Source organism: Mytilus galloprovincialis, chromosome 5 (assembly GCF_965363235.1).
Source record: "Mytilus galloprovincialis chromosome 5, xbMytGall1.hap1.1, whole genome shotgun sequence".
Classification (NCBI taxonomy): domain Eukaryota; kingdom Metazoa; phylum Mollusca; class Bivalvia; order Mytilida; family Mytilidae; genus Mytilus; species Mytilus galloprovincialis.
The window spans coordinates 74,472,428-74,495,024 of record NC_134842.1 but is presented as its reverse complement, the minus strand read 5'-3'; the positions used below and the strand labels follow the sequence as shown (position 1 = coordinate 74,495,024).

At 31.6% G+C, this 22,597-nt stretch overlaps 1 protein-coding gene across 2 annotated transcripts in view; it reads left to right on the top strand.

Moving 5' to 3' along the window:
- Window positions 1-22,597, top strand: part of LOC143076400 (uncharacterized) — a 263,485-nt gene that overhangs the window by 84,030 nt on the left and 156,858 nt on the right. For both annotated transcript variants that reach the window (XM_076252146.1, XM_076252147.1), the window contains exons 7-9: window positions 804-1,115; window positions 19,491-19,526; window positions 21,158-21,202. In XM_076252146.1, coding sequence (XP_076108261.1) covers window positions 804-1,115; window positions 19,491-19,526; window positions 21,158-21,202 — 393 coding nt within the window. The remainder of the gene's footprint in view (window positions 1-803; window positions 1,116-19,490; window positions 19,527-21,157; window positions 21,203-22,597) is intronic.

Below are 22,597 nucleotides of genomic sequence, written 5' to 3'. Positions count from 1 at the left end.
TCAACAAAAATTCATACACGACTGTAGCTATTAGATAATTGCTTAAAGGTGTTTTTGCCCTTTAAAGACAAATCTATTTAGAATGTCAGAGTATTTGCCTCTTATCTTGAAAACTATAAGAGATATAGAAACTGTTATCCTCAAAAATGATTGGTATATATAAGAATGCCAATATGACAGAAACCATTGGCTGAACCCTTATCATGCTTATAAAAGACAATTTTTTACTAACGTTTAAGTTCTTGACATTTATTTTAATTTTGGAATCGATAGTATATATATAGGGAGAAACTAAAAAGATAAAAAAAATATCAGCAATACAAGGTCAACAAGATTTTTAAGCGAATTTAGTCATGCATTAAATTGTAGTGTACAATGTTGGTGAAAGGTCATTTTTCATGTTTCGCATAGCTCCAGTTGAGTGACACAGACTCTTAAGAGCCTCCAGTTCGCCATGGCATTGTCAGACTCTCAGCCTTATGAATATTGAATATCCCCTTGCTATCTCCCGCCTTTTATCTTAAAAATACTGTTTTGTTCATTCATTGTCTAACATGCATTACATGTCTAATTTAATATATATATACATAATGTAATTCTATTTATTACGTATTATGCACTCTTGGTACAGTTTTTTTTGTTCTGTGTATTGGAATAAAACCAATATTTCAAACACAAAAAATTACTCCTACAATTGATATTTAATGTAGTAACTTTAACAAAACAGCCAATCACAGTTGGAAAAAAAATATGTGTGTGAAAGAGGAAGAGTATATTTCATTCATACCTTTCTTATATTTCAGTGTTGAATAAACACAAAGTTAAACTACAAAAGAATTACATGATGTTTGTCCATGGTGTTGACTCCAAAACAGACATAGCTGACCACTTGTATCAGTCTGATGTTTTAAGTACGGAAGAAAAAGAGGAAATTTGTAATTCTTCACTCACTCAACAGGAAAGTAATAGACTTTTATACAACACATTGATTCGCAAAGGTGAAGATGCATACACACACCTTCTTGAAGCTGTAAGACACGGAAAATACCAGGATGTTGCTTCAGAAATGGAGAAGACAGAATTGTCAGATCAAGAAATACAATTTTGTCAAATAGGTAATTATAATAATAGCAGATTCTGAAATTAATATTATACCTAATCAGGGGTTAACAAATTTTGTTACAGCTAACTAGCCCAGGACTTATTGGCAGCAGGACTTTACTAGCCCTGTTGGAAGAACTGCTATATCTAGTCCATCAAAACTGACCTGCTAGCCCTAGTATGCCTTAAAAATCAAGAGTTTGCTGCATAATACCAAGTGGGTGTCCTTTGTTTTGAAGGAGACATTATACACTGTATTTGATCATTTTTGTTGATCTGTTATTTATTCTTTTGGAGCTTAACCTAACTTAGTTGTTCCCACATTTAAAGCAAACTTTTTATTGGCGTGCTTGGGGCAACTAACGGCAATATTCACAGAGCATTGTCTGTTTTTTTCATCAGCAACAGCCAACCTTGCCAGGCAATCATTGTGTCCCAGTTCTGCCAACTTTTCAGGAAGTGAATGCTTGATTTGTTTGCTAAATTGTAAAGATCAAAGAGAAAAAACAATAAATCAAAGGAAAATGCTGCCAAATAAGCATGAACATGTGTGAGTCTCGCGCTAAAGACTTGACAGCCCTGCTGTCCTGGACACTATTATTTTTTTTACGCGTCTTTTCCTGTCGTATTTAGCATTTTTGGGGGATGAATTTTCAGCCTCGTTACTCCCTTCATCTACCGTTTTTCGTTGAATAACTGACGAAGTTTCTGGGGTTCCCGTACTAAAATATTAAGAAATATTTTGTTGCATGGTTTCGTGCTCAAGAGCTGTGCAACAAGACAGGTCAATACCAATCAATACATCATACCCCCAAATACCGTTAATTGGAAATCTCGGCACGATAAGCAATGTACAATACCCCAAGTTATGGTATGATAAATCGATATTTAAAGTACGAGAATTGCAATCAACACATGACACCAGGCCACCCAGACATGCCAGATTTATTTATTCTATTTTTAAAATATGTACAACAGGACCTGTACAAACCAGTTCAAATTCTTGGAATCCCGGATGACTTAATTGAATCGAAACGGCTAACATAGAATAGTGATAAAGGGATTTTTCACTTTCCATTTTGGAAACGTCAGGAATTTTTTGTCATTAGTCCGTCGGGCATATCGGATTACACATTTTAATTGCCCGAGGCGTAAATGATCTAGTCCCGGGCGTCGGGCTAGTGGATTTTTTAACCCCTGCTGATTTACTTAGATGATTCCAATATATATCATAAATTTTACATAATTATAAAATTATTATGAAAACTGCCCATTTTTTTATACATCAAACTTTCAAAGCATATTGAGTGTATCTATTGAGAGGCGGAATTTAAGGGGAAAGGGGACCAGCCCTACTCCCCCCTTTTGTGAGAAAAAAATTGGTTGATTATTTAGGGAATCACTGAAGCATGACTGGAGTGGGCCCCCCTCTCAGGCAGTCAGTGCCCCCTCATATTATATTAATCTGCTAAAAAAAAGTATCCAATTCAACTAAAAACAGACACATTTTCATTAATATGTGTTTAACTGTAAGATGAATGATCTAGTGTTGGAAACAAACATATTGCTAAATCAGAAAAGAGAGAGGAACTATTAAAAAACTGGTTTTTGGTTATTGTTGAGCCTGCGACTTCTGTTGCAGAAAGCTTGACATAGGGATAGTGATCCGGCGGCAGCAGCATTAGCTAACTTCTTAAAAGCTTAATATTTCAGAAAGTAGAAGACCTGGATCCTTCCTACTTTGCATATAGATGCCTTATGGCAGATTCCAAAAAGAAATAAAAAATTCCGTCAAAAAGAACAAATTAAGAAAAATAATACAAACTGTTATTTGAATGATAATGTGTAAATGTTATATTGAATAAGAATGTTATATAAAGCAAGAAAACCAATTATTGGATATGATTCTTTCCATTAAAAGTAGAAATGATCAAAACAAGATGAAAAATGTGAACTGTTTGACAGAAATTACTTCCCATTTTTTGACACACGGTTCATGTTTTACATTAACTTTAAGTTGACACTGATATAATGGTTTTTATTAGTGTAGTTTGATTATTCAAACATCCCTGTTTCTAAATCTTTTGCTTTTCTTTTGTTAAAAACATCTGTGATATATATTTTTTTCAATTTCAAATACCTTACTTCTTAGATGGTTGTCTGTCAATAAATTTTATGATAGCAACAGGTTCATAAAATCTTGCCACATCATTGTAGGTACTTATATAAGCCTGTTAAAATTGTATTTCATAATGTACATTAAACATACACATTTTGGATCTTTCAATTTACTTTATTTAATCAATAGTTTTATCAATTCTGTTGTTAACATAATTTCTGTCAAACTTGACATTTCATGTTAGCAACATTTGGATGTGCTACAAATAAGAGTTATCTGTCCTGGGTTGAAATCTTTTTAAATTTCAGGCAGCAGTATTTTGCAGGAGTTCTTAATATGACTTTCAACTAGGATAAAATCTCCAATGTAATTGGTTAAAAATGTCAAATATATATATTGTCTGTCAAATTTATTTATGTTAGCAAAATCTTATGTTAGCAACAAGTCCGTCAATATCTTATGTTAGCAACACATTTTAGTCCGTCAAATTTTATGTTAGCAACAATAATGTCTGTGAAATCTTATGTTAGCAACAAAAAAGTCCGTCAAATATTATGTTAGCAACAAAAAAGTCCGTCAAATATTATGTTAGCAACAAAAAAGTCTGTCAAATGTTATGTTAGCAACAAAAAAGTCCGTCAAATGTTATGTTACAGTCCGTGTAACGTAAAAGTTAACAATACGAACGATGCCCGAACCATGTACGGACGATGCCCGAACAATGTACGTACGCTTACCGAACAATGTACGAATGCAAACGAAACGCTGACCGAACGTTGTACGGACGCTGAACGAATGATGTACGAACGAAACCATGTACCATAAACGATAACATAAGCGCCCTTCTATCGTACATCGTATGATTTTGCGTACATCGTTTCATTAAGCGTATACCGTATCGTTTAGCGTACATCGTTTCGTTTAGCGTATATCGTATCGTTTAAGCGTACATCGTTTCTTGGCGTGCATAGTTTAGCGTACATGTTTTTTTTTTAAATATAAAACAAAAATTGTGTTCTGTTTAATCTTTTGATATAGGTGATAATATGTGTAAAATTTAGATTGGATACATGTTTTAGTTTTTAATTAATAATTTAATAGATAATAATTTAATCTGACTCGATCTTGATCCAACATTATTTACATAAAAAGTTTGAAAAATAAACACTGAAATAAATTTAAACAAATTAAAAGATACAATTATGATTTGTTTTAGCCGTAGAAATACGTACTTGATGAATGTGCGAGTAAACTACAGTCTGCAGAGAATTAAGTCATTTTTTTAAAAATAGCCTAAGGAATCACCATTTTTTTTTCTTTAAATGAACAATGTATTTTAGATGGAATTCGGAATTAATCTAATGTTCTTACACAAGTATATTCGGGGTCTTAAGGTTGACTATTTGTTTAAATTTGTTAAGTATTTTTATGTATTCTCTTTTATAGCATGTATTTTAAAATCGACTGAATAGCAGTTTTATCTATGTGTCGTAATTAAACCATATGTTTTTAGATTAAAGATATTTTTTATTCATTTTAAAATCAGACGAGAAAAAAAACAATTATTCGAAAAATTTCAAATAAAAACAATTTCTCATATGTGCCTCATCAACTCTAAACATAAATCCCTACCAATGTACAAACGATTGTGTATTATTTATCCTATAAATGCACTCGACTTTAAATAATCATCAACATTTGTCCAGCAAAAAACTAGACCACTCACTCCCTCTATTCTTTAATTTTCTTATACCATTTTCCTCTGATCTTTATTTTGCCCGTTATACACTATTCTAAATTTTAATTTTTTTTCTTTATTTTCCTGTATCTATATCTACTTTATTCGGAGCAACCCACCCTAAATATACATATGATATACACGGTCTATAGGTGATCTCTTGTGCCGTGATACACATGTTTGCTTAACACAGAATGTCCTTGTTTATATCTATTTATTGTATGCTTCTCCTTTGTAACTTCATTGGGGTGTAAAAGCGTTGACTGAAGTACATTTTGTATGAAGCGCGGAAGCGCTTTATTCTAAAAAAATGCGCACGGTCAACGCTTTTACAATCCTATGAAGTTACAAAAAGTAGCATTCAATACTTATAAATACATTGTTTAGCTAGGATAATGAAAACACGATTTCTACCAAGTTTTTATGGGCAGAATCAATTTGCGCCAATTGCAGTTTTGAAAAGGTATTAATTGCGCCACTATCTTTAATTTTGATGGTATTAATTGCGCCAGTTAATGAAATGAAATAGCGCCACATTTACCTGTAAATATTTTTTACCTATAGCATACCTGTGTCACGGAATAGAAGTTCCATCATAATATAAGTTCCAAATGGAAAAACTATTCTGGAATATTATTTCCACAGGAATAAATATAATAGTAGATGTTCCTAACGGAATAAATAGTATAGAATATTTGTTCCAACAGGTAAAGGTATTATGACATTGTTTATAATAAAGTTTCCACTGGAACATGTGGAACTTCTGTTAGGTGGAACAAATATACGTTGAATTCTGAGCTCTTCAAAATTGAAGAAGACAATTTAGAAAAGAAAGATTTAAAAAAGATGATAATATATTTTTTGCTGATGGTACCTTTAAATGTTGTCCAAAATATTTCAAACAACTTTATACTATACATGTCAAAGTCTTTATTACCACCATTTATCTAAATTTCGAAAATAGAATGCATAAAACAGTATGATTATCGTGTAGATTTCGTCTTGGTCAGGCTTGGTGGAGTAAAATTGCCGGTCCCAGTCCCGGATGGAAGGAGGAGTGAAGTCAATCTATATATAGTTCTTATATATACATAAAAATAAATAAAAATGGCGCAATTAGATGATTATTTTATTGGCGCAAATGATACCTATAGTTTTGAAAATTAGGTGGCGCAAAAGAAGTATTGGCGCAATTAAGTTGTGGCGCAAATGAGTTACTTTTTGGCGCAAAAAGATATCGCCCGTTTTTATTTACCTCTGCACTATATTGTGGGACCTCGTGTCATCATGAGTGGTAGATTTTATTGTGTAATGAAATTGATTAAGGAATAAGGCAATATTGCAGTGTAGCCAATCAGAATAACGTATTATAATGAAACATACATCTAATTTTATTATATTAACATTGTAAATGTCCTCCTAATGATACATCTAATAGTTGCCACTGGACATTAAACAGCTAACTATAAATTCATCCGTTATATTCTCAGTTTTGTTATAATGTGAAAATCAAACAACATGATGATACAATAATTATTGCAGATTTGCACTAGGGAAATAATGAGAAATAATTGTAAACAAAACCACTCAGTTACATCCCTACGGCAAAAATTAAAGTCTAGCCTTTTCACATTAAAATACGTTATTTCCATCTATTTCAATCTATTCTAAATAATTTTAAACAATTTTAAATCGAACGGTCATTTTTCTTATTTGCCATAAAAAAAAAAAAACAATTATTTTCATTTCTTATTTAAACAGATCGATTGTTTTTCAATGGTCGGTGCCTGTGAGCATTTATAAAACCGTGTTTGTCAGAAAGAAAGCTACATAGTAGTTATCAAAAGGTACCAGGCTTATAATTTAGTACGCCAGACGCGCGTTTCGTCTACATAAGGCTCATCAGTGACGCTCAAATCGATATATTCATAAAGCCAACAGGAACATAACAATGTCTGAGAAATACTTTGAGGCTCTACATGTATTTTCTAATTTCTGTTGTAATGTGATGTAATGAAAAGTGGTAATTCCTGAATACTGATTTGAACCCATTAAGCATCTGGGGTTAATAACAAATCTATGGTAGTGTCTTTTTCTTTACTCGCAAAGTATTCACCTCAATCATGTTTTATTTATGAAAATTGCTCATTGCTGGCGAATGTTAAACATTGATATCTAGGTTTTTAATTGTTTAGTTGTTAGGTTACTGTCTGATCTCGCAAACCTGACATTTTATGGTCATTATTGTTTGCATCTAATTGAACCAATGCATTAAAAAGATATAATAAACGCGACACCGTACGAGAGTCGTTATTTTACATAAACTATTAGTATTTTTTTTTCTTTAACTAAAACGAAATACGAAACCACTTCTCGCAATTCGCTTTGGAGTTATTGTGCTTGTCTTTGGACAAAATATAGCCTTGTTTCAAAAACAAAACGTATGAGAGTAATATATAAAATTGAACTAGAGTGAAGAGTTGGGAAGTAGGAATTCCGAATTTTAATTGAATGTTCTAAATCTTAGTGTATTTCTGATATTATACAAATATAGCCTTTGTGTGAGGTCGATACAAGGATATATTGACCTGAAAGAAGTATATTGACTGAGGACAAAGTCCGAGGTCGATATACTTCTTTGGGTCGATATATCCTGTATTGACCTCATACAAAGGCTATATTTGTTATATTATTAATTTCAGACCATTATGTATATTTGTATCAAAATCGTCATTTGATTTTGTTTGAATTTTATACATCATAGTGTCTCCTTGACAATAACAACATATTAGTTGTTATTTAATTATTTTGTTTGTTTGTTTGACATCTTAGGTATTTAAAGACTTTTTTCGTCAAAGAGTCGATCACAGATATTATTTGTTTCAAAACGTTTAACGATATCATGAAATTCATTACATGACGTCACAAAGTAAATCGATTTTTAGATATTCTAAAAATAACCGTGCAATATGCTCTGTGCAATATGCCTTTTGCTATCCGACGTTTTCTCTCTACCTTCGAAAATATAGTTTAACATGTGACTATCCCTAAACGAATCAAATTTGTTAAAATATACGAATTAATAATATATATGATTGTACAGACTCAAAAATGTCTTTGTTTTGCTGAAATGAAAGGTCACCGTCACCAACCAATAAAAGCAAAATGGATATAGTAGATCTTTCTAATTTTGAAAACAATATTTCTCGTGCTTCGTTGATAAAAGGGCAAAAAAAAAAGTTCCAACCCCCGGAACCCCCCTCTGGATCCGCGCCTGGGGTTTAATATTGATAAGGTTTACATCTTCATTTGAATAACTGCACCATATTTCTCAACTGCACTGGTATTAAACTGATAACCGTAACTGGAATTACGACTATCCCAATATGGCAACGGCAGATATAGGTAAAATCTTAACAGCCATTTTTCTAAAATGTAGCATGTTTTTGTCAACAGTTACAAAACTGCAAGGTTTTTCTATACCATTACATCATATTTGAATCGTAACGGTGCACTGGAATTGTCTAAGCACTTTGATAATTGCTGTTGGAAAATACTGCAAAGAGTGTTACAGAATATTAAGGTTGTCAAAGTTGAGAAAAACGCTTGGTACTTTTATATACTTTGTGGAAAGATAGAAAAACACTATAATTTTCGTCAGAACTCAAAGATTCTTCGATATGTCCCATTGTCCTCTGAATATTTTTAAAGATGAATAATTAAAAATTTGTATACCAAACATTTAAAATTTTACTCGGCGTTTATAAATAGCATTGAAAGTACAACAGCTCAAAAACGATAATCATTGATGAAATTAATGTAAATGAGCCACTCTTTCTCAGGTTGAGATGGAATATGTTCGTTATTTGATTTAACGAGTTTAACAATCGAAACCCCGGAAATTTCGTCTTATGACAAGCACGAAAAATGGCGAAACTGAACTTTCAACAGCGGACAATGATTTCTAATTATACAATGTTCTTTCAATGGATGTTTTAAATGCAATTTAGAACTTATCAATTAAGACATTTCTTATCCCTTTTGAAATATATATATATGAAGTCACATGCACGAAGAAGTTAGTCTGACGTATGAAAATTGAAAAGAAAAAAAGGCATGACAGGAGTTAAGAGAAAAATGGCAGTATGGCCATCTTGCCAAAAAGAAAAGTCATGATGAACTTATGAAAAACAAGTCAGGATACATTAATAACTAAGAAAGGCAGGACAGAATAGAGTGTAAAATTTAAAAAAAAAACAGAACTACATTTACATTGAGATTACATTGAAAGAAAAATGCAGGACAACATTTTTCATCCTTGCCACAACTCCCCCACCCCTACCCTGTAAAAATTTAATGGTATCTCCCTAGTGTTGATTTCGACAACGATCTTTAATTGTAACCGCAGAGAAATAGTCAATTGTAAGTCGGTGTGACTCTATCCAAGACCAACACATAACCACAAGCTGAGTGAGGAGACTTTCTTGCTATTAGACCTCTAGAACTATTTCCGACCTTGTCTTATTTTTTAAATTACGTCATTGATGATCTGATCACTACAACGTTTTAATAAAATATTCGTTCCCGTGAAAACTAAGATTTGTTTAACTTTCAAATTTCATCGTGGTCTCTTCTCAGGACATAGCGGCTATCTTTATGTTGGCTTTACAGCTGATTTCCTAATGCATGTAAAGCGAGACTTTGGTTAACTTGATTGCTTAGTTTGTATCATTTACAATTGTAATTTGGATAATTTCCAATCAAATTCATGAACGTCGTTTGTGTGAATTCTGGATTTATACGTATGAAAAACTCTTCACTTTTCGGGATTTGAGGAAAACAAATTTAGCAAACAATGTTGAGGAACACAAATAAAAAAATAATTCTGTATCATAAATTTAATTTGTTAATATTTGCAACTCTTAAAACCAGCTGATAATTTTTTATTCATCAATAACCTAACAAATGGGGATACATGTAAACACGACTTCCCAAATTTAATCTAAAATTCAACTACGTTACCCAACACTTTTAATATTGAAACAATACAAGATATAAATATTTTTTTTTATCGAATTCGAATACTGGGAGCTATCTGAAGTCTGTTCATAGGATCTCATTTTTAATATAGGCGTGGCAATCCATCACTTTAATCCAATCAACTGTCCTTAATAATAAAGATTGACGTGCAATTGTGTCTGTGTCAAGTTAGATAAATATATTCATATTTCTGGACGTACATATGTCAGGGTTTAGGCTATTTCATTCGATAGTATATGAAAAAAAAGGATTTTCTGATATTCCATCTTTAACTGAAAAAAATGGCATTAAATCGTAGATAGTTATCAAAAGTACGAGGATTATAATTTTATACGCCGACGCGCGTTTCGTCTACATAAGACTCATCAGTGACGCTCAGATCAAAATAGTTAAAAAGCCAAATAAATACAAAGTTGAAGAGGCAGTCCCACTTTATGTGAAGAATAGAACATATTGAGCTTTTTTGGATTTTCTTTGTCCACTAGCAAATGTCTGCCTGTACCACTGATTATATACATAACTTCCGGACTAGTAAAGACAGGCAACCCAGTTACTAATCTTCCTGCTTCCAACTGAACGACATGTTCCAGATTGTTGGAATCTTGTTTAGTACAGTCATTCCATAACTCACGTGCATATTACATAATTGATCTTATAAGTGTATGCGAATAAGATAGTTCCTAGTCAATACATATTTCATTTTTTTTAGAAATTTAATCTTGTGCTTGCACACTTTAAAACGTTTTCTATATTGTATAGAATTTACCATTGGAATCAAAAGTAATACTTAAATGTTTATGACAGGAGACAATTCTACCGGTGTGTAGAAATACCGCAAAGGACTTCTGAGTGCACTAAGAAGAAAGCTTTTGCACTAAGGACATTAAAACGATGTTTTGAGACCCCAAAGAACATGGATATAAGAGGATATGAGTATATAACTCATATTTATAAAGTTTGGTATCAAAAGATATTGTAATTTTGAAGTAAAATGCTTTTTAATCGGCACGTGCCACTCGGCAATCATCATGTTCAATAAACCTTATCCAATAAACAATTGTCTTGCCACCCACCAATCATCATGTTCAATCAACCTTATCCAATAAAAAATTGTCTTTTGATCGTTACTAATTGATTAATTAATGGTTGTTGTTGAATGCACCTAACGGTTTAGCATGGTATAATTTCAAGTTGATGAAAGAAAAATTAAAAATTGAATTTTGTGTTTACTTTACCTTTGTTAAAATTTGTTTTTAAGGAAACTGAATATGAATGCTTTTTTTTTTTAAAGAGGCCAATTTTGAGATACAAATTGAGAAAAAAACATGCTTCTGAGCTTTCATTTCCTATACATACTTTCATTATACCTTGAAAGACATATGAAAGTATGTGGCGTCCGTAGGGTTTATCAAAACCCGATTACAAATTTTAAGTATTATAGAAATTTTAAAACTGCAAGGCTAGCGGTAAATACTATTTAATGTTTTAAAAAGAGAATACAAATCATAAGTGTCTTCTTTGAACGATTAATTTATTACTGAATAAACAAATTTTCATCTTTATTTTAACAATTGAAGATGAATACCATTTTCATTTATAATGTAATAAGCATAGTGATGTAAGAAATATAATGCACAATGTGGGAGAACTTAATAATTTAGTTAACTTAATCATATGACTCTAGAGCCCGTTCTGCCATGATTATTAATTGAAGAGACGATAAAGAACTGGACAACTGTGGAAATAAATGATTTTAAGATTTGGAAATAAATGAAAGTGGTGTATGAATATATGAATATATACAACAAAAATAAGCAAAAGGAGATGTGGTATGGTTTTCCACAAAAGTTAAAATGAAGTAGATGGAAATAAATAAGTCATATTTACACTCTTAAAATGTGTTTAGGGCCTAAACATCAAGCTATACATATTTTTACTTGTAATGCATTTGTAAATAAGTTCTTATCCACAATATGTTCCTCTCCTAAACACGTGAAGGAAAGTGTTTGCATTTAAACATGTTTAACCCTATATGTATTTAACCTGACAACATGTTAAAGATAAACATGTTTTGGTGCTGCCTCTTATCAACAGAAATGATACATTCTCAGTAAATCACATCAGAAATTAGATTAGACTAAAACCTCATTAAAACTGAATATATTTGTTTTTGTAGAACATGAGTTTAGTCTCCCTTAAAACATAATAAATCATCATATAGAGACCAAGGCAGCAAATATAGTCAAAATAATCTTTCTGCATTTGCCAGTATTCTATCCTTTTGAAATCCTTGCTGTGAGGTTTGGTTGACATTAGAAAAATGAATGAAATATTGGCCACTGGACCTTAAGCAACCAAATATCATCCTCACCTTTCCGTGAAGAGTTCACAATTATTTGTCTTTTTAAAATTAAAAGGATAAATAATATATATGAGTTGAAAATATGCCATTACATTAGAAGTAAAAAAATATAACAGACAGAAATACAGAATAAACACGGCAGGAACAAACAAACGGAAAAAAAACCCAGAACAATTTGAAATATCATATACATGTTTAATCAGTATACAAGCGGATTATAAACGGGTCAAGGTTGGGCGAACATGAACTTCTACCGATTACACAGGTGACAATCAACTGATTGAGGCACGTGTAGAGAAAACCTTAAATAACTCTCAAATAAAAAAAGATATAATTATGAAATTTTTACAAAGTCTATTTCTTGATGCGATGTCCCTTGTGACAATTGTATCATTCCATCAGGTCCTTAATGCACATTTTTGTTCTTAGTGCACTAAGGAGGTCCTTTGCGGTATTTCTGCCGGCCCCAATTCTACTACTTGATTTTGAAGTTCTTATTTTAATATCATTTGGAGAAGAATTACAGGAGAATATCATATATATAGTAATTGTCTTGTTCCGATTAAAATCAATAAACCAATCCTTAGACCATGCTAAAATTTGTTCTCAATCGCTATTTAAGACATTCGCTATTGTGTTAGGACTAGTTCTTGAATAAGAAAGGGATGTTTCATCAGCACACAATCGAGTTAGACTTATCAAATTACCAGCTATGTCATATACAAATGTACATGAATAAGGAATAGTAGGGAACCTAATACAGAGCTTTATGGAACTCCTGCATTAGTATTCTCAAAAGGCAAATATGAAACAGAAACGCATTTTGTATATTTGAAATATAACTAATTAAGTGATTAAATACATTTTTAAAAACAATTTCTTTTCAAATACTTTGCCCACTGCTGAAAATAATGAGATTGGTCTAAAATTGAGCAATCAGTGATTTGTCCCTGGTTTTGAAAATAAACATATGCTCAAAGTCAACTCATTTTAAAGAAGTTTTGAAAATAAAATGGCTAAATGCATATTTTTTTTTACATAAAGCACAAATAAATTTACATGTAACATTATGAGATCAAAATATCTTAAATTCCCCAGTCCAGAGATACCATGTATATTCGCCTGAATATACCATATCGAGAGTTTTACATTCATACTTGTTACGTAATAAGATATTTGCCCAGGTAAAAAGATCCAGCAGGTGGTGTATATTCTAAAGTGTTTATCGCCTTCCATTATACATGCTGACGATGACATTTAGCTTTAGGGCCGTTTTGTTTTCGCAGAGAAAAACAAAAATTAAACAGTTTTATATATATATATAATATTCTGTTGAAAAATCATTTTTAAAATTAAAGGTAAACAGATAAGCATTACGTCTTCACAATTTTTTGTTTAGATCCATGGACACAGATGTCAGAATGAATAAGAAAACACTAAACTCTTAAACAATATATTGTTAAATGGACACCAAACACATTTTGATAGAATAGTGTACTGATAGATTTTCTTGTGTATTTTCTACGTTCTGAAAACTTCAACATCCCATCAACAATACTTAGATTAAAGTCCTAAGTTTTATAAAGTAAATATATTTTTTTAAATATCATTTGCAAGGCTGCATGTACATTGAACTATCGTTTTCATATATTTCTTATCCGCCATGCATAAGTTTAATCTTTACTTTGACTTAATTCTCATGATATCATTTTTTTATGTATAATTTGTTTCAGAGATCGATTTATAAACGTTATGCTTAAAATAATTAACCCACACAGAGCGATAGCACAGACAGATCAGTGTAGTAGTCTCAGCCGAAAACAATATGTAATATTGATAATATAAGCAAGTGTGACAAACCAATCACAAATTTGTTGTTTTGGATTATTCATGGTTGACTAGTTCTATATTAACCAGTGACACGTGTCCTAATTTTTAAGAAAAGGGACAGAAAAAGTATTTAACAAAAATAACCGGTTTTTCAAAACTATATTTTCAAAATGCTCTGCATAATTTAAACAGCTTTAAAGTGTTTCATTTTATTTTATGTTTGTGTCAATGCTCATGACTTACGAGTATTATATTTCTTGTGAAATTGATAGATGAGCGTTTTTTTACAACTACCGAACAAAAGAATATAGCGTAAACGTCAATTAATGGACAAGCAACCCAACGAGAAAAATAAAATTTAAGAGGCATCTACATATACATGCATGTATAACTAGTTTGGAGTTAGAGAATTCAATGCCATATGATTCTATTCAGATTTGTGCGTTTTTCGATTTACGAATAAGTCAATAAGATAAAAAAAGTAATTGAAGCCAAAAAAATGGTACATGAAATAACGTAATAACACAAGTTTACATATACATATGTACCTAGTAGCATTTAATAAAACAACATTTGAACTTATTATTACCATTTTTTTCAATTGTAATTTTATGTTTATGTATATTTAATGTTACCCGATATGGAGTTCTTCTAAAAATAAAAATCATTTGAATGGGTATTTCTGGTGTATATACATGTATCACACGTGCTATCTACATGTACAATATACGGAAATGACACGGCTGGGTATTGTAAAGTTACTGAAGGTAGTTTAATGTCAGGTGTATATCCCTGGACGAAGAATTTACTGGTGTGTCAAAACGTTTAAGTGTAATTTGTCATATTGTAAAGGTTTGAATCGCGCTCGTTTCTTATTTTTTTTTATAATATGAATTGCGCCAATAAATGGAATTTGACACATTCCCCATTTCCATTCTCTATTTTATTAATTGTGTTATAATAACCTCGAAACGATTAACCTATTTACACCTTCATGTAACATTAGAATACTGACTTCAACTGTTAAATAACTTTATAATTACTAAAATTACTAAAATTTGAAATTTTGTACTTTAAGAAAGTCTCCTTCTGTATGCCATGTTTTTTGTGTCAATTATATCATTCCATCAAGTCCTTAATGCACTATTTTGTTCTAAGTGCATGCACTAAAAGGAGGCACTTTGCGGTATTTCTTCTTGTACCTTTAAATACCGGAAAGGACCTCCTCGGTGCACTAAGAACAAACATTGGAAAACAAGTCTATAGTATTTGCGCAATTAAATGATTATTTTATTTGCGCAAATGAATGCTGCAGTTTTTACAATAAAGTGATGCAAAAAAAGAATTGGCGTAATTAAGTTGTGGCGCAAATTAATTCTTTCTTATCGAAACTAGATATCGACCTTCAAAACATTGTGTGTACACAAACGAAACAGTATTTATCTTTTACGCAATCTAGCCGGAGAATAACAGTTTTTGCAATTTGTGTAGGATTTCAATTTTAGAATGTAATGAACAAGTAAGAAGATCGTTAGAAACCTTAAGCGAATCGGAAAATGAGCTATGCACGATGAAAGGGAAAAGTTTGGTGCGTCGATAAAAAATTTCATAGATGCATGTGATAATTGTAAAATTTCAAGTCTTTAAATAACATCCATTTGTAGAACTGATTATTTCGATCCTTCAAATATGTGTAAAATAATAATAAAAAAATATATTATTTAGTCTCTTTCATGTAAATACTGTAGATTTTTATTTGATCATCGATTGCAAACATAACGCCCAGTGACAAATATTTCATGTATTCGTACAAAGAACAAATCAACTTCTTTTAGAATACAATTGATTGGTTATTTAAGGTAAATGATTTGCGACAGAATAAGTGAAACTTGGCCAGAAGCTTACCTCTATGATAAAGAAATATGAAAAAGGTAGAGTTATTTTTTAATTCTGTATTTTACTCATACATGGACTTAAGCACTTTTAACAGTAAAAAAAAACCAGTTTTAACACCGACAGCAGGAATCACAAGCGATGCTGGTTCCATAGATATCTTCAACGAATTTTTATATATCCCTGGCAGTTTTCGGTATATATCAGACTCTGACATTGAGGAGAACAAATACCATGGATGTGTTGTCTTTTTTTCTAAAACATTTAGATATAAAACGTTTACTTCATATAAAGCCGCATTTATATAACATTATATATAATTTATTGTGTCAAGGAAGTATTTGGATCAGAGAAATATTTGGCGGAGGAGAGAGAGAGAGACATATAGACTTTTATCGCGGTATTTGGTCTCTTGTTGTTCATGTCAAAATGTGATGGGAGGAAACGTTTCTTTTCGTTTTATATATATTCCATAATGATATTAGTTAGAGATTTAATCCAATCCAAACTAATAATTGTTTTTTTTTATCTCGCATCTTTTTATATTAAATCATTTTAACTCAAAACTATAATAATTGAAATAACTTTCTGAAATAAAACCCTAACATACTTGTATATCAGACGCTTAACAAAACGATATACCATACGATTGACGAAACGCTAAACGATATTACATACCATACGATAAACGAAACGCTAAACGCTAAACGATACCATAAACCATACGACAAATAAAACGATTAACGATACCATGAAGCATACGTTACACAAAACCCTCATCGGTGACATTTACCATACGATGAACGAACGATGAACGAACGCTGACCGGACGCTATACGAACGATGTACGGACGATGACCGATCTCTATACGAACGATTACCGAACGCTGTACGTACGATTCCCGAACGAAAAAAGTGTTAACTTTTACGTTACAGGGACTGTAGCAACAAAAAAGTCCGTCAATTTTTATGTTAGCAACAACTTAATTTCTGTCAAATTTTATGTTAGCAGCATTGTTCATGTCTGTCAAATCTTATGTTAGCAACTCAAAGATAATCCTTTTTTAAAGTTATTAAAATTCCATTTTTATTGGTGCAGATGTTCAGAAATGTTTTATTCCAATTTGCCTTTCATATAAAATCAAGATATACATGTATCCAAACCTTGATAATACTGAAAATATCAGGATTTTTTGTGTTGCTAACATAAAAATTTTCCGTCAAAATGTCTGTCAATTTTGTTATGATAGCAACATTTTTTTAAGGTGTTCTTTATGTAAAAAATATAATGCGAATATATCTATTTTTTGTCAAAAAGTGTTTACTTATATCAGTATAACATGTATTCCAAAACAGAACTTCATTTAAGTTGATTTTGTTAAATATTTTTTGGGAACTTTTCAACTTTCTTATTTGGAATCTGCCTTATGTTACTAATTTTCCGTATGTCATATGTCCAATGTCCTTGACCTCATTTTCATTGTTCAGTGACTACTGGGGAAAAAAGCTAAGAATTTTAGTATTCTTAATTTCTCTCTTAATATGAGTAATAGTTTAACTATATTTGGTACATGTATGTGCGTTCCTTGCAAGGTCCTCATGCCCGTCAGACAGTTTTCACTTGACCTCGACCTCATTTAATGGATCAGTGAACAAGGTTAAGTTTTCGTGGTCAAGTCCATTTCTCTGATACTATAAGCAATAGGTCTACTATATTTGGTGTATGGAATGATTGTAAGGTGTACATGTCCAACTGGCAGGTGTCATCTGACCTTGACCTCATTTTCATGGTTCAGTGGTTAAAGTTAAGTTTTTGTGTTTTGGTCTGTGTTTCCAACACTGTATACAATAGGTCAACTATATCATGTATATTTGGTGTATGAACATATTTTACCATGTACATGTCAGTTTGGCATGTTTTATTTGACCTCAACCTCATTTTTACGTTTCATTGCTCAATGTTAAGTTTTTTTTTCTTCTGTTTTTCTTGTACTTTACGCAATAGGTCAACTATATATGGTGTATGGAATGATTGTAAGGTGTATATGTCTGTCTGGAAATTAGCATCTGACCATAACCTGATTTTCCTGGTTCATTGGTCAATCTTAAGTTTTCCTGGTTAAGTTTTTTTCTTAGATTATGCACATGATGCAATAGGTCAACTATTTTTAAAGCATGTAATGATTGTAAGGTGTACATGTCTGTCTAGCAGGGTAAATCTGACCTTGACTTCATTTTCATGGTTCATTGATCAATGTTTTTCTTGTTAAGTTTGTTTCTTAGATAATATGTGTGATAGGTCAACTATATTTAAAGCATATATATTTGGTGTATGGAATGATTACAAGGTGTACATGTATTTCCAGTTTGGTTTATCTGACCTTGAGCTCATTTCCTTGGATCTTATTAAGTGTATGTGATAGTTATAGTTGAGCTTTATATTTAGCACTATAAACATTAAGTTAATGGTTAGTCAAGAAGGAGAGTCATTGCATTCTGTGCACTCTTGTATTTAAACATTCTGGAAAGTCCGTTTAAAATCAAGGACAAATAATTATATTGAATTTGAAAGGACAAGTTATGTTTTATACCCCCACTTTAAAAAAAAAAGTGGGGGTATACTGTTTTACCTCTGTCTGTCCGTCTGTCTGTCTGTCCCTCCATCCATCCGTCAGTCTGTCCGTCCGTCCCATGAACATATTTCGTCGCATCTTTCTAAGGAACTACATTACAAGGATTTCTGAAATTTGGTTTCAAGTTTGATATGAGTCAGCTATACCGTGTTATGTGTTTTCAGATTCATCACTCAACAACTTCCTGTTTACCTTATACTTTTAGCGGGGCGGGGGTATCATTGGTGAGCAGTAGCTCACAGATTCACTTGGTTTTTTTTACAAGAAAATAAGGCCTGTGACCCCCTTATTTTATTTGATATTTTGAAGGTATTTTGAAAAGCAATCACCTCATTGAATTAAAAAAAAATCTATTGTTTGTTGTTTCCTCAATGAAAGAATTAAGTTGCCCCAATATAACACTTTTAAAATAACTGTGATTTCGTAAATTTCAATGTATTTTAACAAAAAATATGGTTCCAAACTTCCAGTTTTTATACTAAATTTTTAAAGTTCATTGACAATGAAGTCATACAGAAGAAAAATAAAAATCTATTGGCCAATAGTCTACCTTATCTGCTAATAGTAATGTATTAATTCTCTAAACACTTTTGTCAGTTGTGTTTAATTTGTTAAATATTCAATTTTGTAAAATTATTGATAAAAAAATGACAAATATTGTTTCTTCTTTACCTTTATCCATGTTTATGACAAAATTATGTTGTACAAATTGTTGGGTTTCAGTTATAGAAATATTTAGACTATGAAACATCTTGGCAATTTGTCTTGTTTCAGGAATGAAGAAACTCAAAGACAGACATGAGAAAAAAGGTAACCATATATAATATAGTAAAGTTCACTGAACTTCTGGCAAGACTGAAAGATGTATATTTTTTTTCAAATTGATGTTTATATTGTCTTATAGCAGTTTTACTCTTAGTGTGATTATCTACAGCAATATTTAGTCCCCTACTGACGAAGTCGAAGGGAGCTTTAGATTTGCACTCCATCCGTCTGTCTGTCTGTCTGTCTGTCCAACCGTCCGTCAAATCAGTTTTTGCTTAGTTTACATGTATTAGTTTGTGATTAGGTCAGTTTAAGGGGAACCGCAAGTGGAAGGTCAATGATATTTGGTATGCAGTTGTATAAGCATTGACATATCTCATTGCCATGGAGATCATTTGGCCCAACCCCTCAGTCATGGTCTATTGACTTTGAAACTTTTACTTATAAAAAGAAGATGTGGTGTGATTGCCCATGAGACAACTCTTCATAAGAGACCAAATGACACAGAGATTAACAACTATAGGTCACTGTATGGCCTTCAACAATGAACAAAGCCCATACCATTTAGTCAGCTAAAGAAGGCCCCAAAATGACAATTCAAACGAGAAAACTAACAGCCTAATTTAAGTACAAAAAATGAATGAAAAACAAATATGTAACACAAACGACAACCACTGAATAGTTTACATGTATTAGTTTGTCATTAGGTTATTTCAAAGAAAACCAGTAGTGGTAGGCCAATGTTAATTGGTATACAGTTGAATAAGCATTCACACATCTCATTTCAGATGAGAATATGTGCCCCGCCCCTCATACATGGTCTGTTGACTTTGAAACTTTTGCTTAGTTTACAGGTATTAGTTGATGAACCGCTTAATACTGTTAAGTCAATGATATTTGGTATGCAAATTTATTGGCATTTTCAAGTCTAATATTTCCATGGAGATTAAAAAGCCCCACCATTTCATCATGGTTCATGGACTTGGAAACTTTTACATAGTTTACAAGTTAATGTTTGTGTTTAAGTTTGTTTTAAGGGAATGACTTATGATAGGTCGATGGTATTTGGTATGTAGTTGTATCAGTATTTGCACTTTTCATTTCTATGGAGATTGTTAAGCCATGTACCTTCAGTCATGGTTCATTAACTTTGAATGTTTGCATAACTTCAATGAAAACATATTGCTATGTTAATTTCAACATTTGCATTATCAAAATTACAAATAGACGAGAAAACTATCCGCCAGAAACTAAATGACATAAAAATATAGGTCGCCATACAGCCTTCAACAATGAGCAAAATCCATACCTCAAAGTAAGCTATTAGCGGCACTGGAATTACAAATATGAAACAATTCTAACAAGACAACTACCAGCCTGATTTATGTATGAAATATGATACACAGCAATCAATTACAATCAGTGAAATACGGGCTCCTGAGTTGGGGCATGAACATACATAATGTGGCAAGGTTAAACATGTGTACCGGTGTCAAACCCTCCCTTAACTTGGGACAGTGATGTAACAGTACAGCAAAAGAACAAAAAATAAATATCAGTTAACAGGACTTATCTTTGTATTTCTATTAACTCACCAGATAAATACAAAACACAAAAGACAATAAGTTCAAATCTGAGAGAACCATGTTCATAGTTTGTTGTTTTTATATTTTTAGATATTCTGATGGATCACGATGAAGTTATTCCTAAACATATACTTGGTAAGTTTATTGATGTAGAACATTGGAACGTCACTTAATCCTATAACAAGGCATCTTAAGTACATATAACTGGAAAATACATATGTTTAGATTGATAAGGGCTCGTATCGAGGATACATGCGCTTTATACTTTTAACTTTGTATGTCCATCTATAAAAATGTGCAGGCGGTGTAGGTTTTCTAGTTTGTATTTATGGATTCCTTTTATACTGCTTGTATTTTGACTAAAAGGTAGAATCTAAATTATTTGCATGTTACAGTTCATTTATTGTCATTTCAGAAATCTGTGACACCAACTTGAAAACATGCAGAAAATTAGTGCTTTGGAATGATAAACAAGGAACTTATTAATTTTATGAAGAAAACTATAAACATAGTACATGTAGCGTGAACACATATAATTTCTGATAGAAATTACTACTAAACATGAAAAATGTCACAACAATGATAATAAATAATAACATACTAGACAGGACAGAGTATTTTTCTTACGGGGTAATACCACCATTGATATTCTCCTATTAGTCTTTGTTTAACTGGCATTTAACAGTATGTGCCTTTTATTTAAGTAAATTAAATGCAATTTTACCATTTAACCTTAAATTAGTTCATCAGTGAAAATTCCAAACCACATTTCCTTGCATAAAAGAAAAAAACCATCATCTTAAGTTTTAAAAATATTTTATTAGAACACTCAATAAAAAAAAATATGGTGCTTCAAAACACCCGAGATACATGAACATGATGAAACTGGATGTCACATACTTTATTTTTGTGTTATTACATCTTGAAATTTAAACTTAAAATTGATAGATAATTTATTGAATTTCATTTTTTACAGAGCAGTTCGAAAAACGCTTGGAACAATGGAAAAAGGATGATCAACAGTTTGTTAGTACTGAAGCAGAGAAACATGTAATGCAAAAAGTTTTGACACAAAGTTCGGTTACCCTGGTGGGAAATTCTGGCACTGGAAAAAGTTTTCTTTCTATACACATTGCCCTCATAATGAAGACACATGGCTATACTGTAATTCCATGTAACAAACCTAAAGATATTGGAAGATGGTTTAAACATGGGAGGAAAACATTGTTTGTCTTTGATGACGTCTGTGGCAGATATACTCTTAATCAACAAATTTACACTGACTGGAAACAAAGACTTGATTACATAATATCTCTTCTCGAAGACAAATGTTGTAAAATTATCTCTACATGTAGATTGGAGGTTTACAAAGATGAACTATTTAGCAATCTCTCTATTTTTAAAATGTGTAACATTGATTTAAGTTCAAAAGAATTCAAACTTAGTGCTGCTGAAAAATATGCTTTAGCTGAAGTGTACTTTAAGGAAAATACTGATGAAGTAAAGGAATTGTCAGAAAAATATGACTTT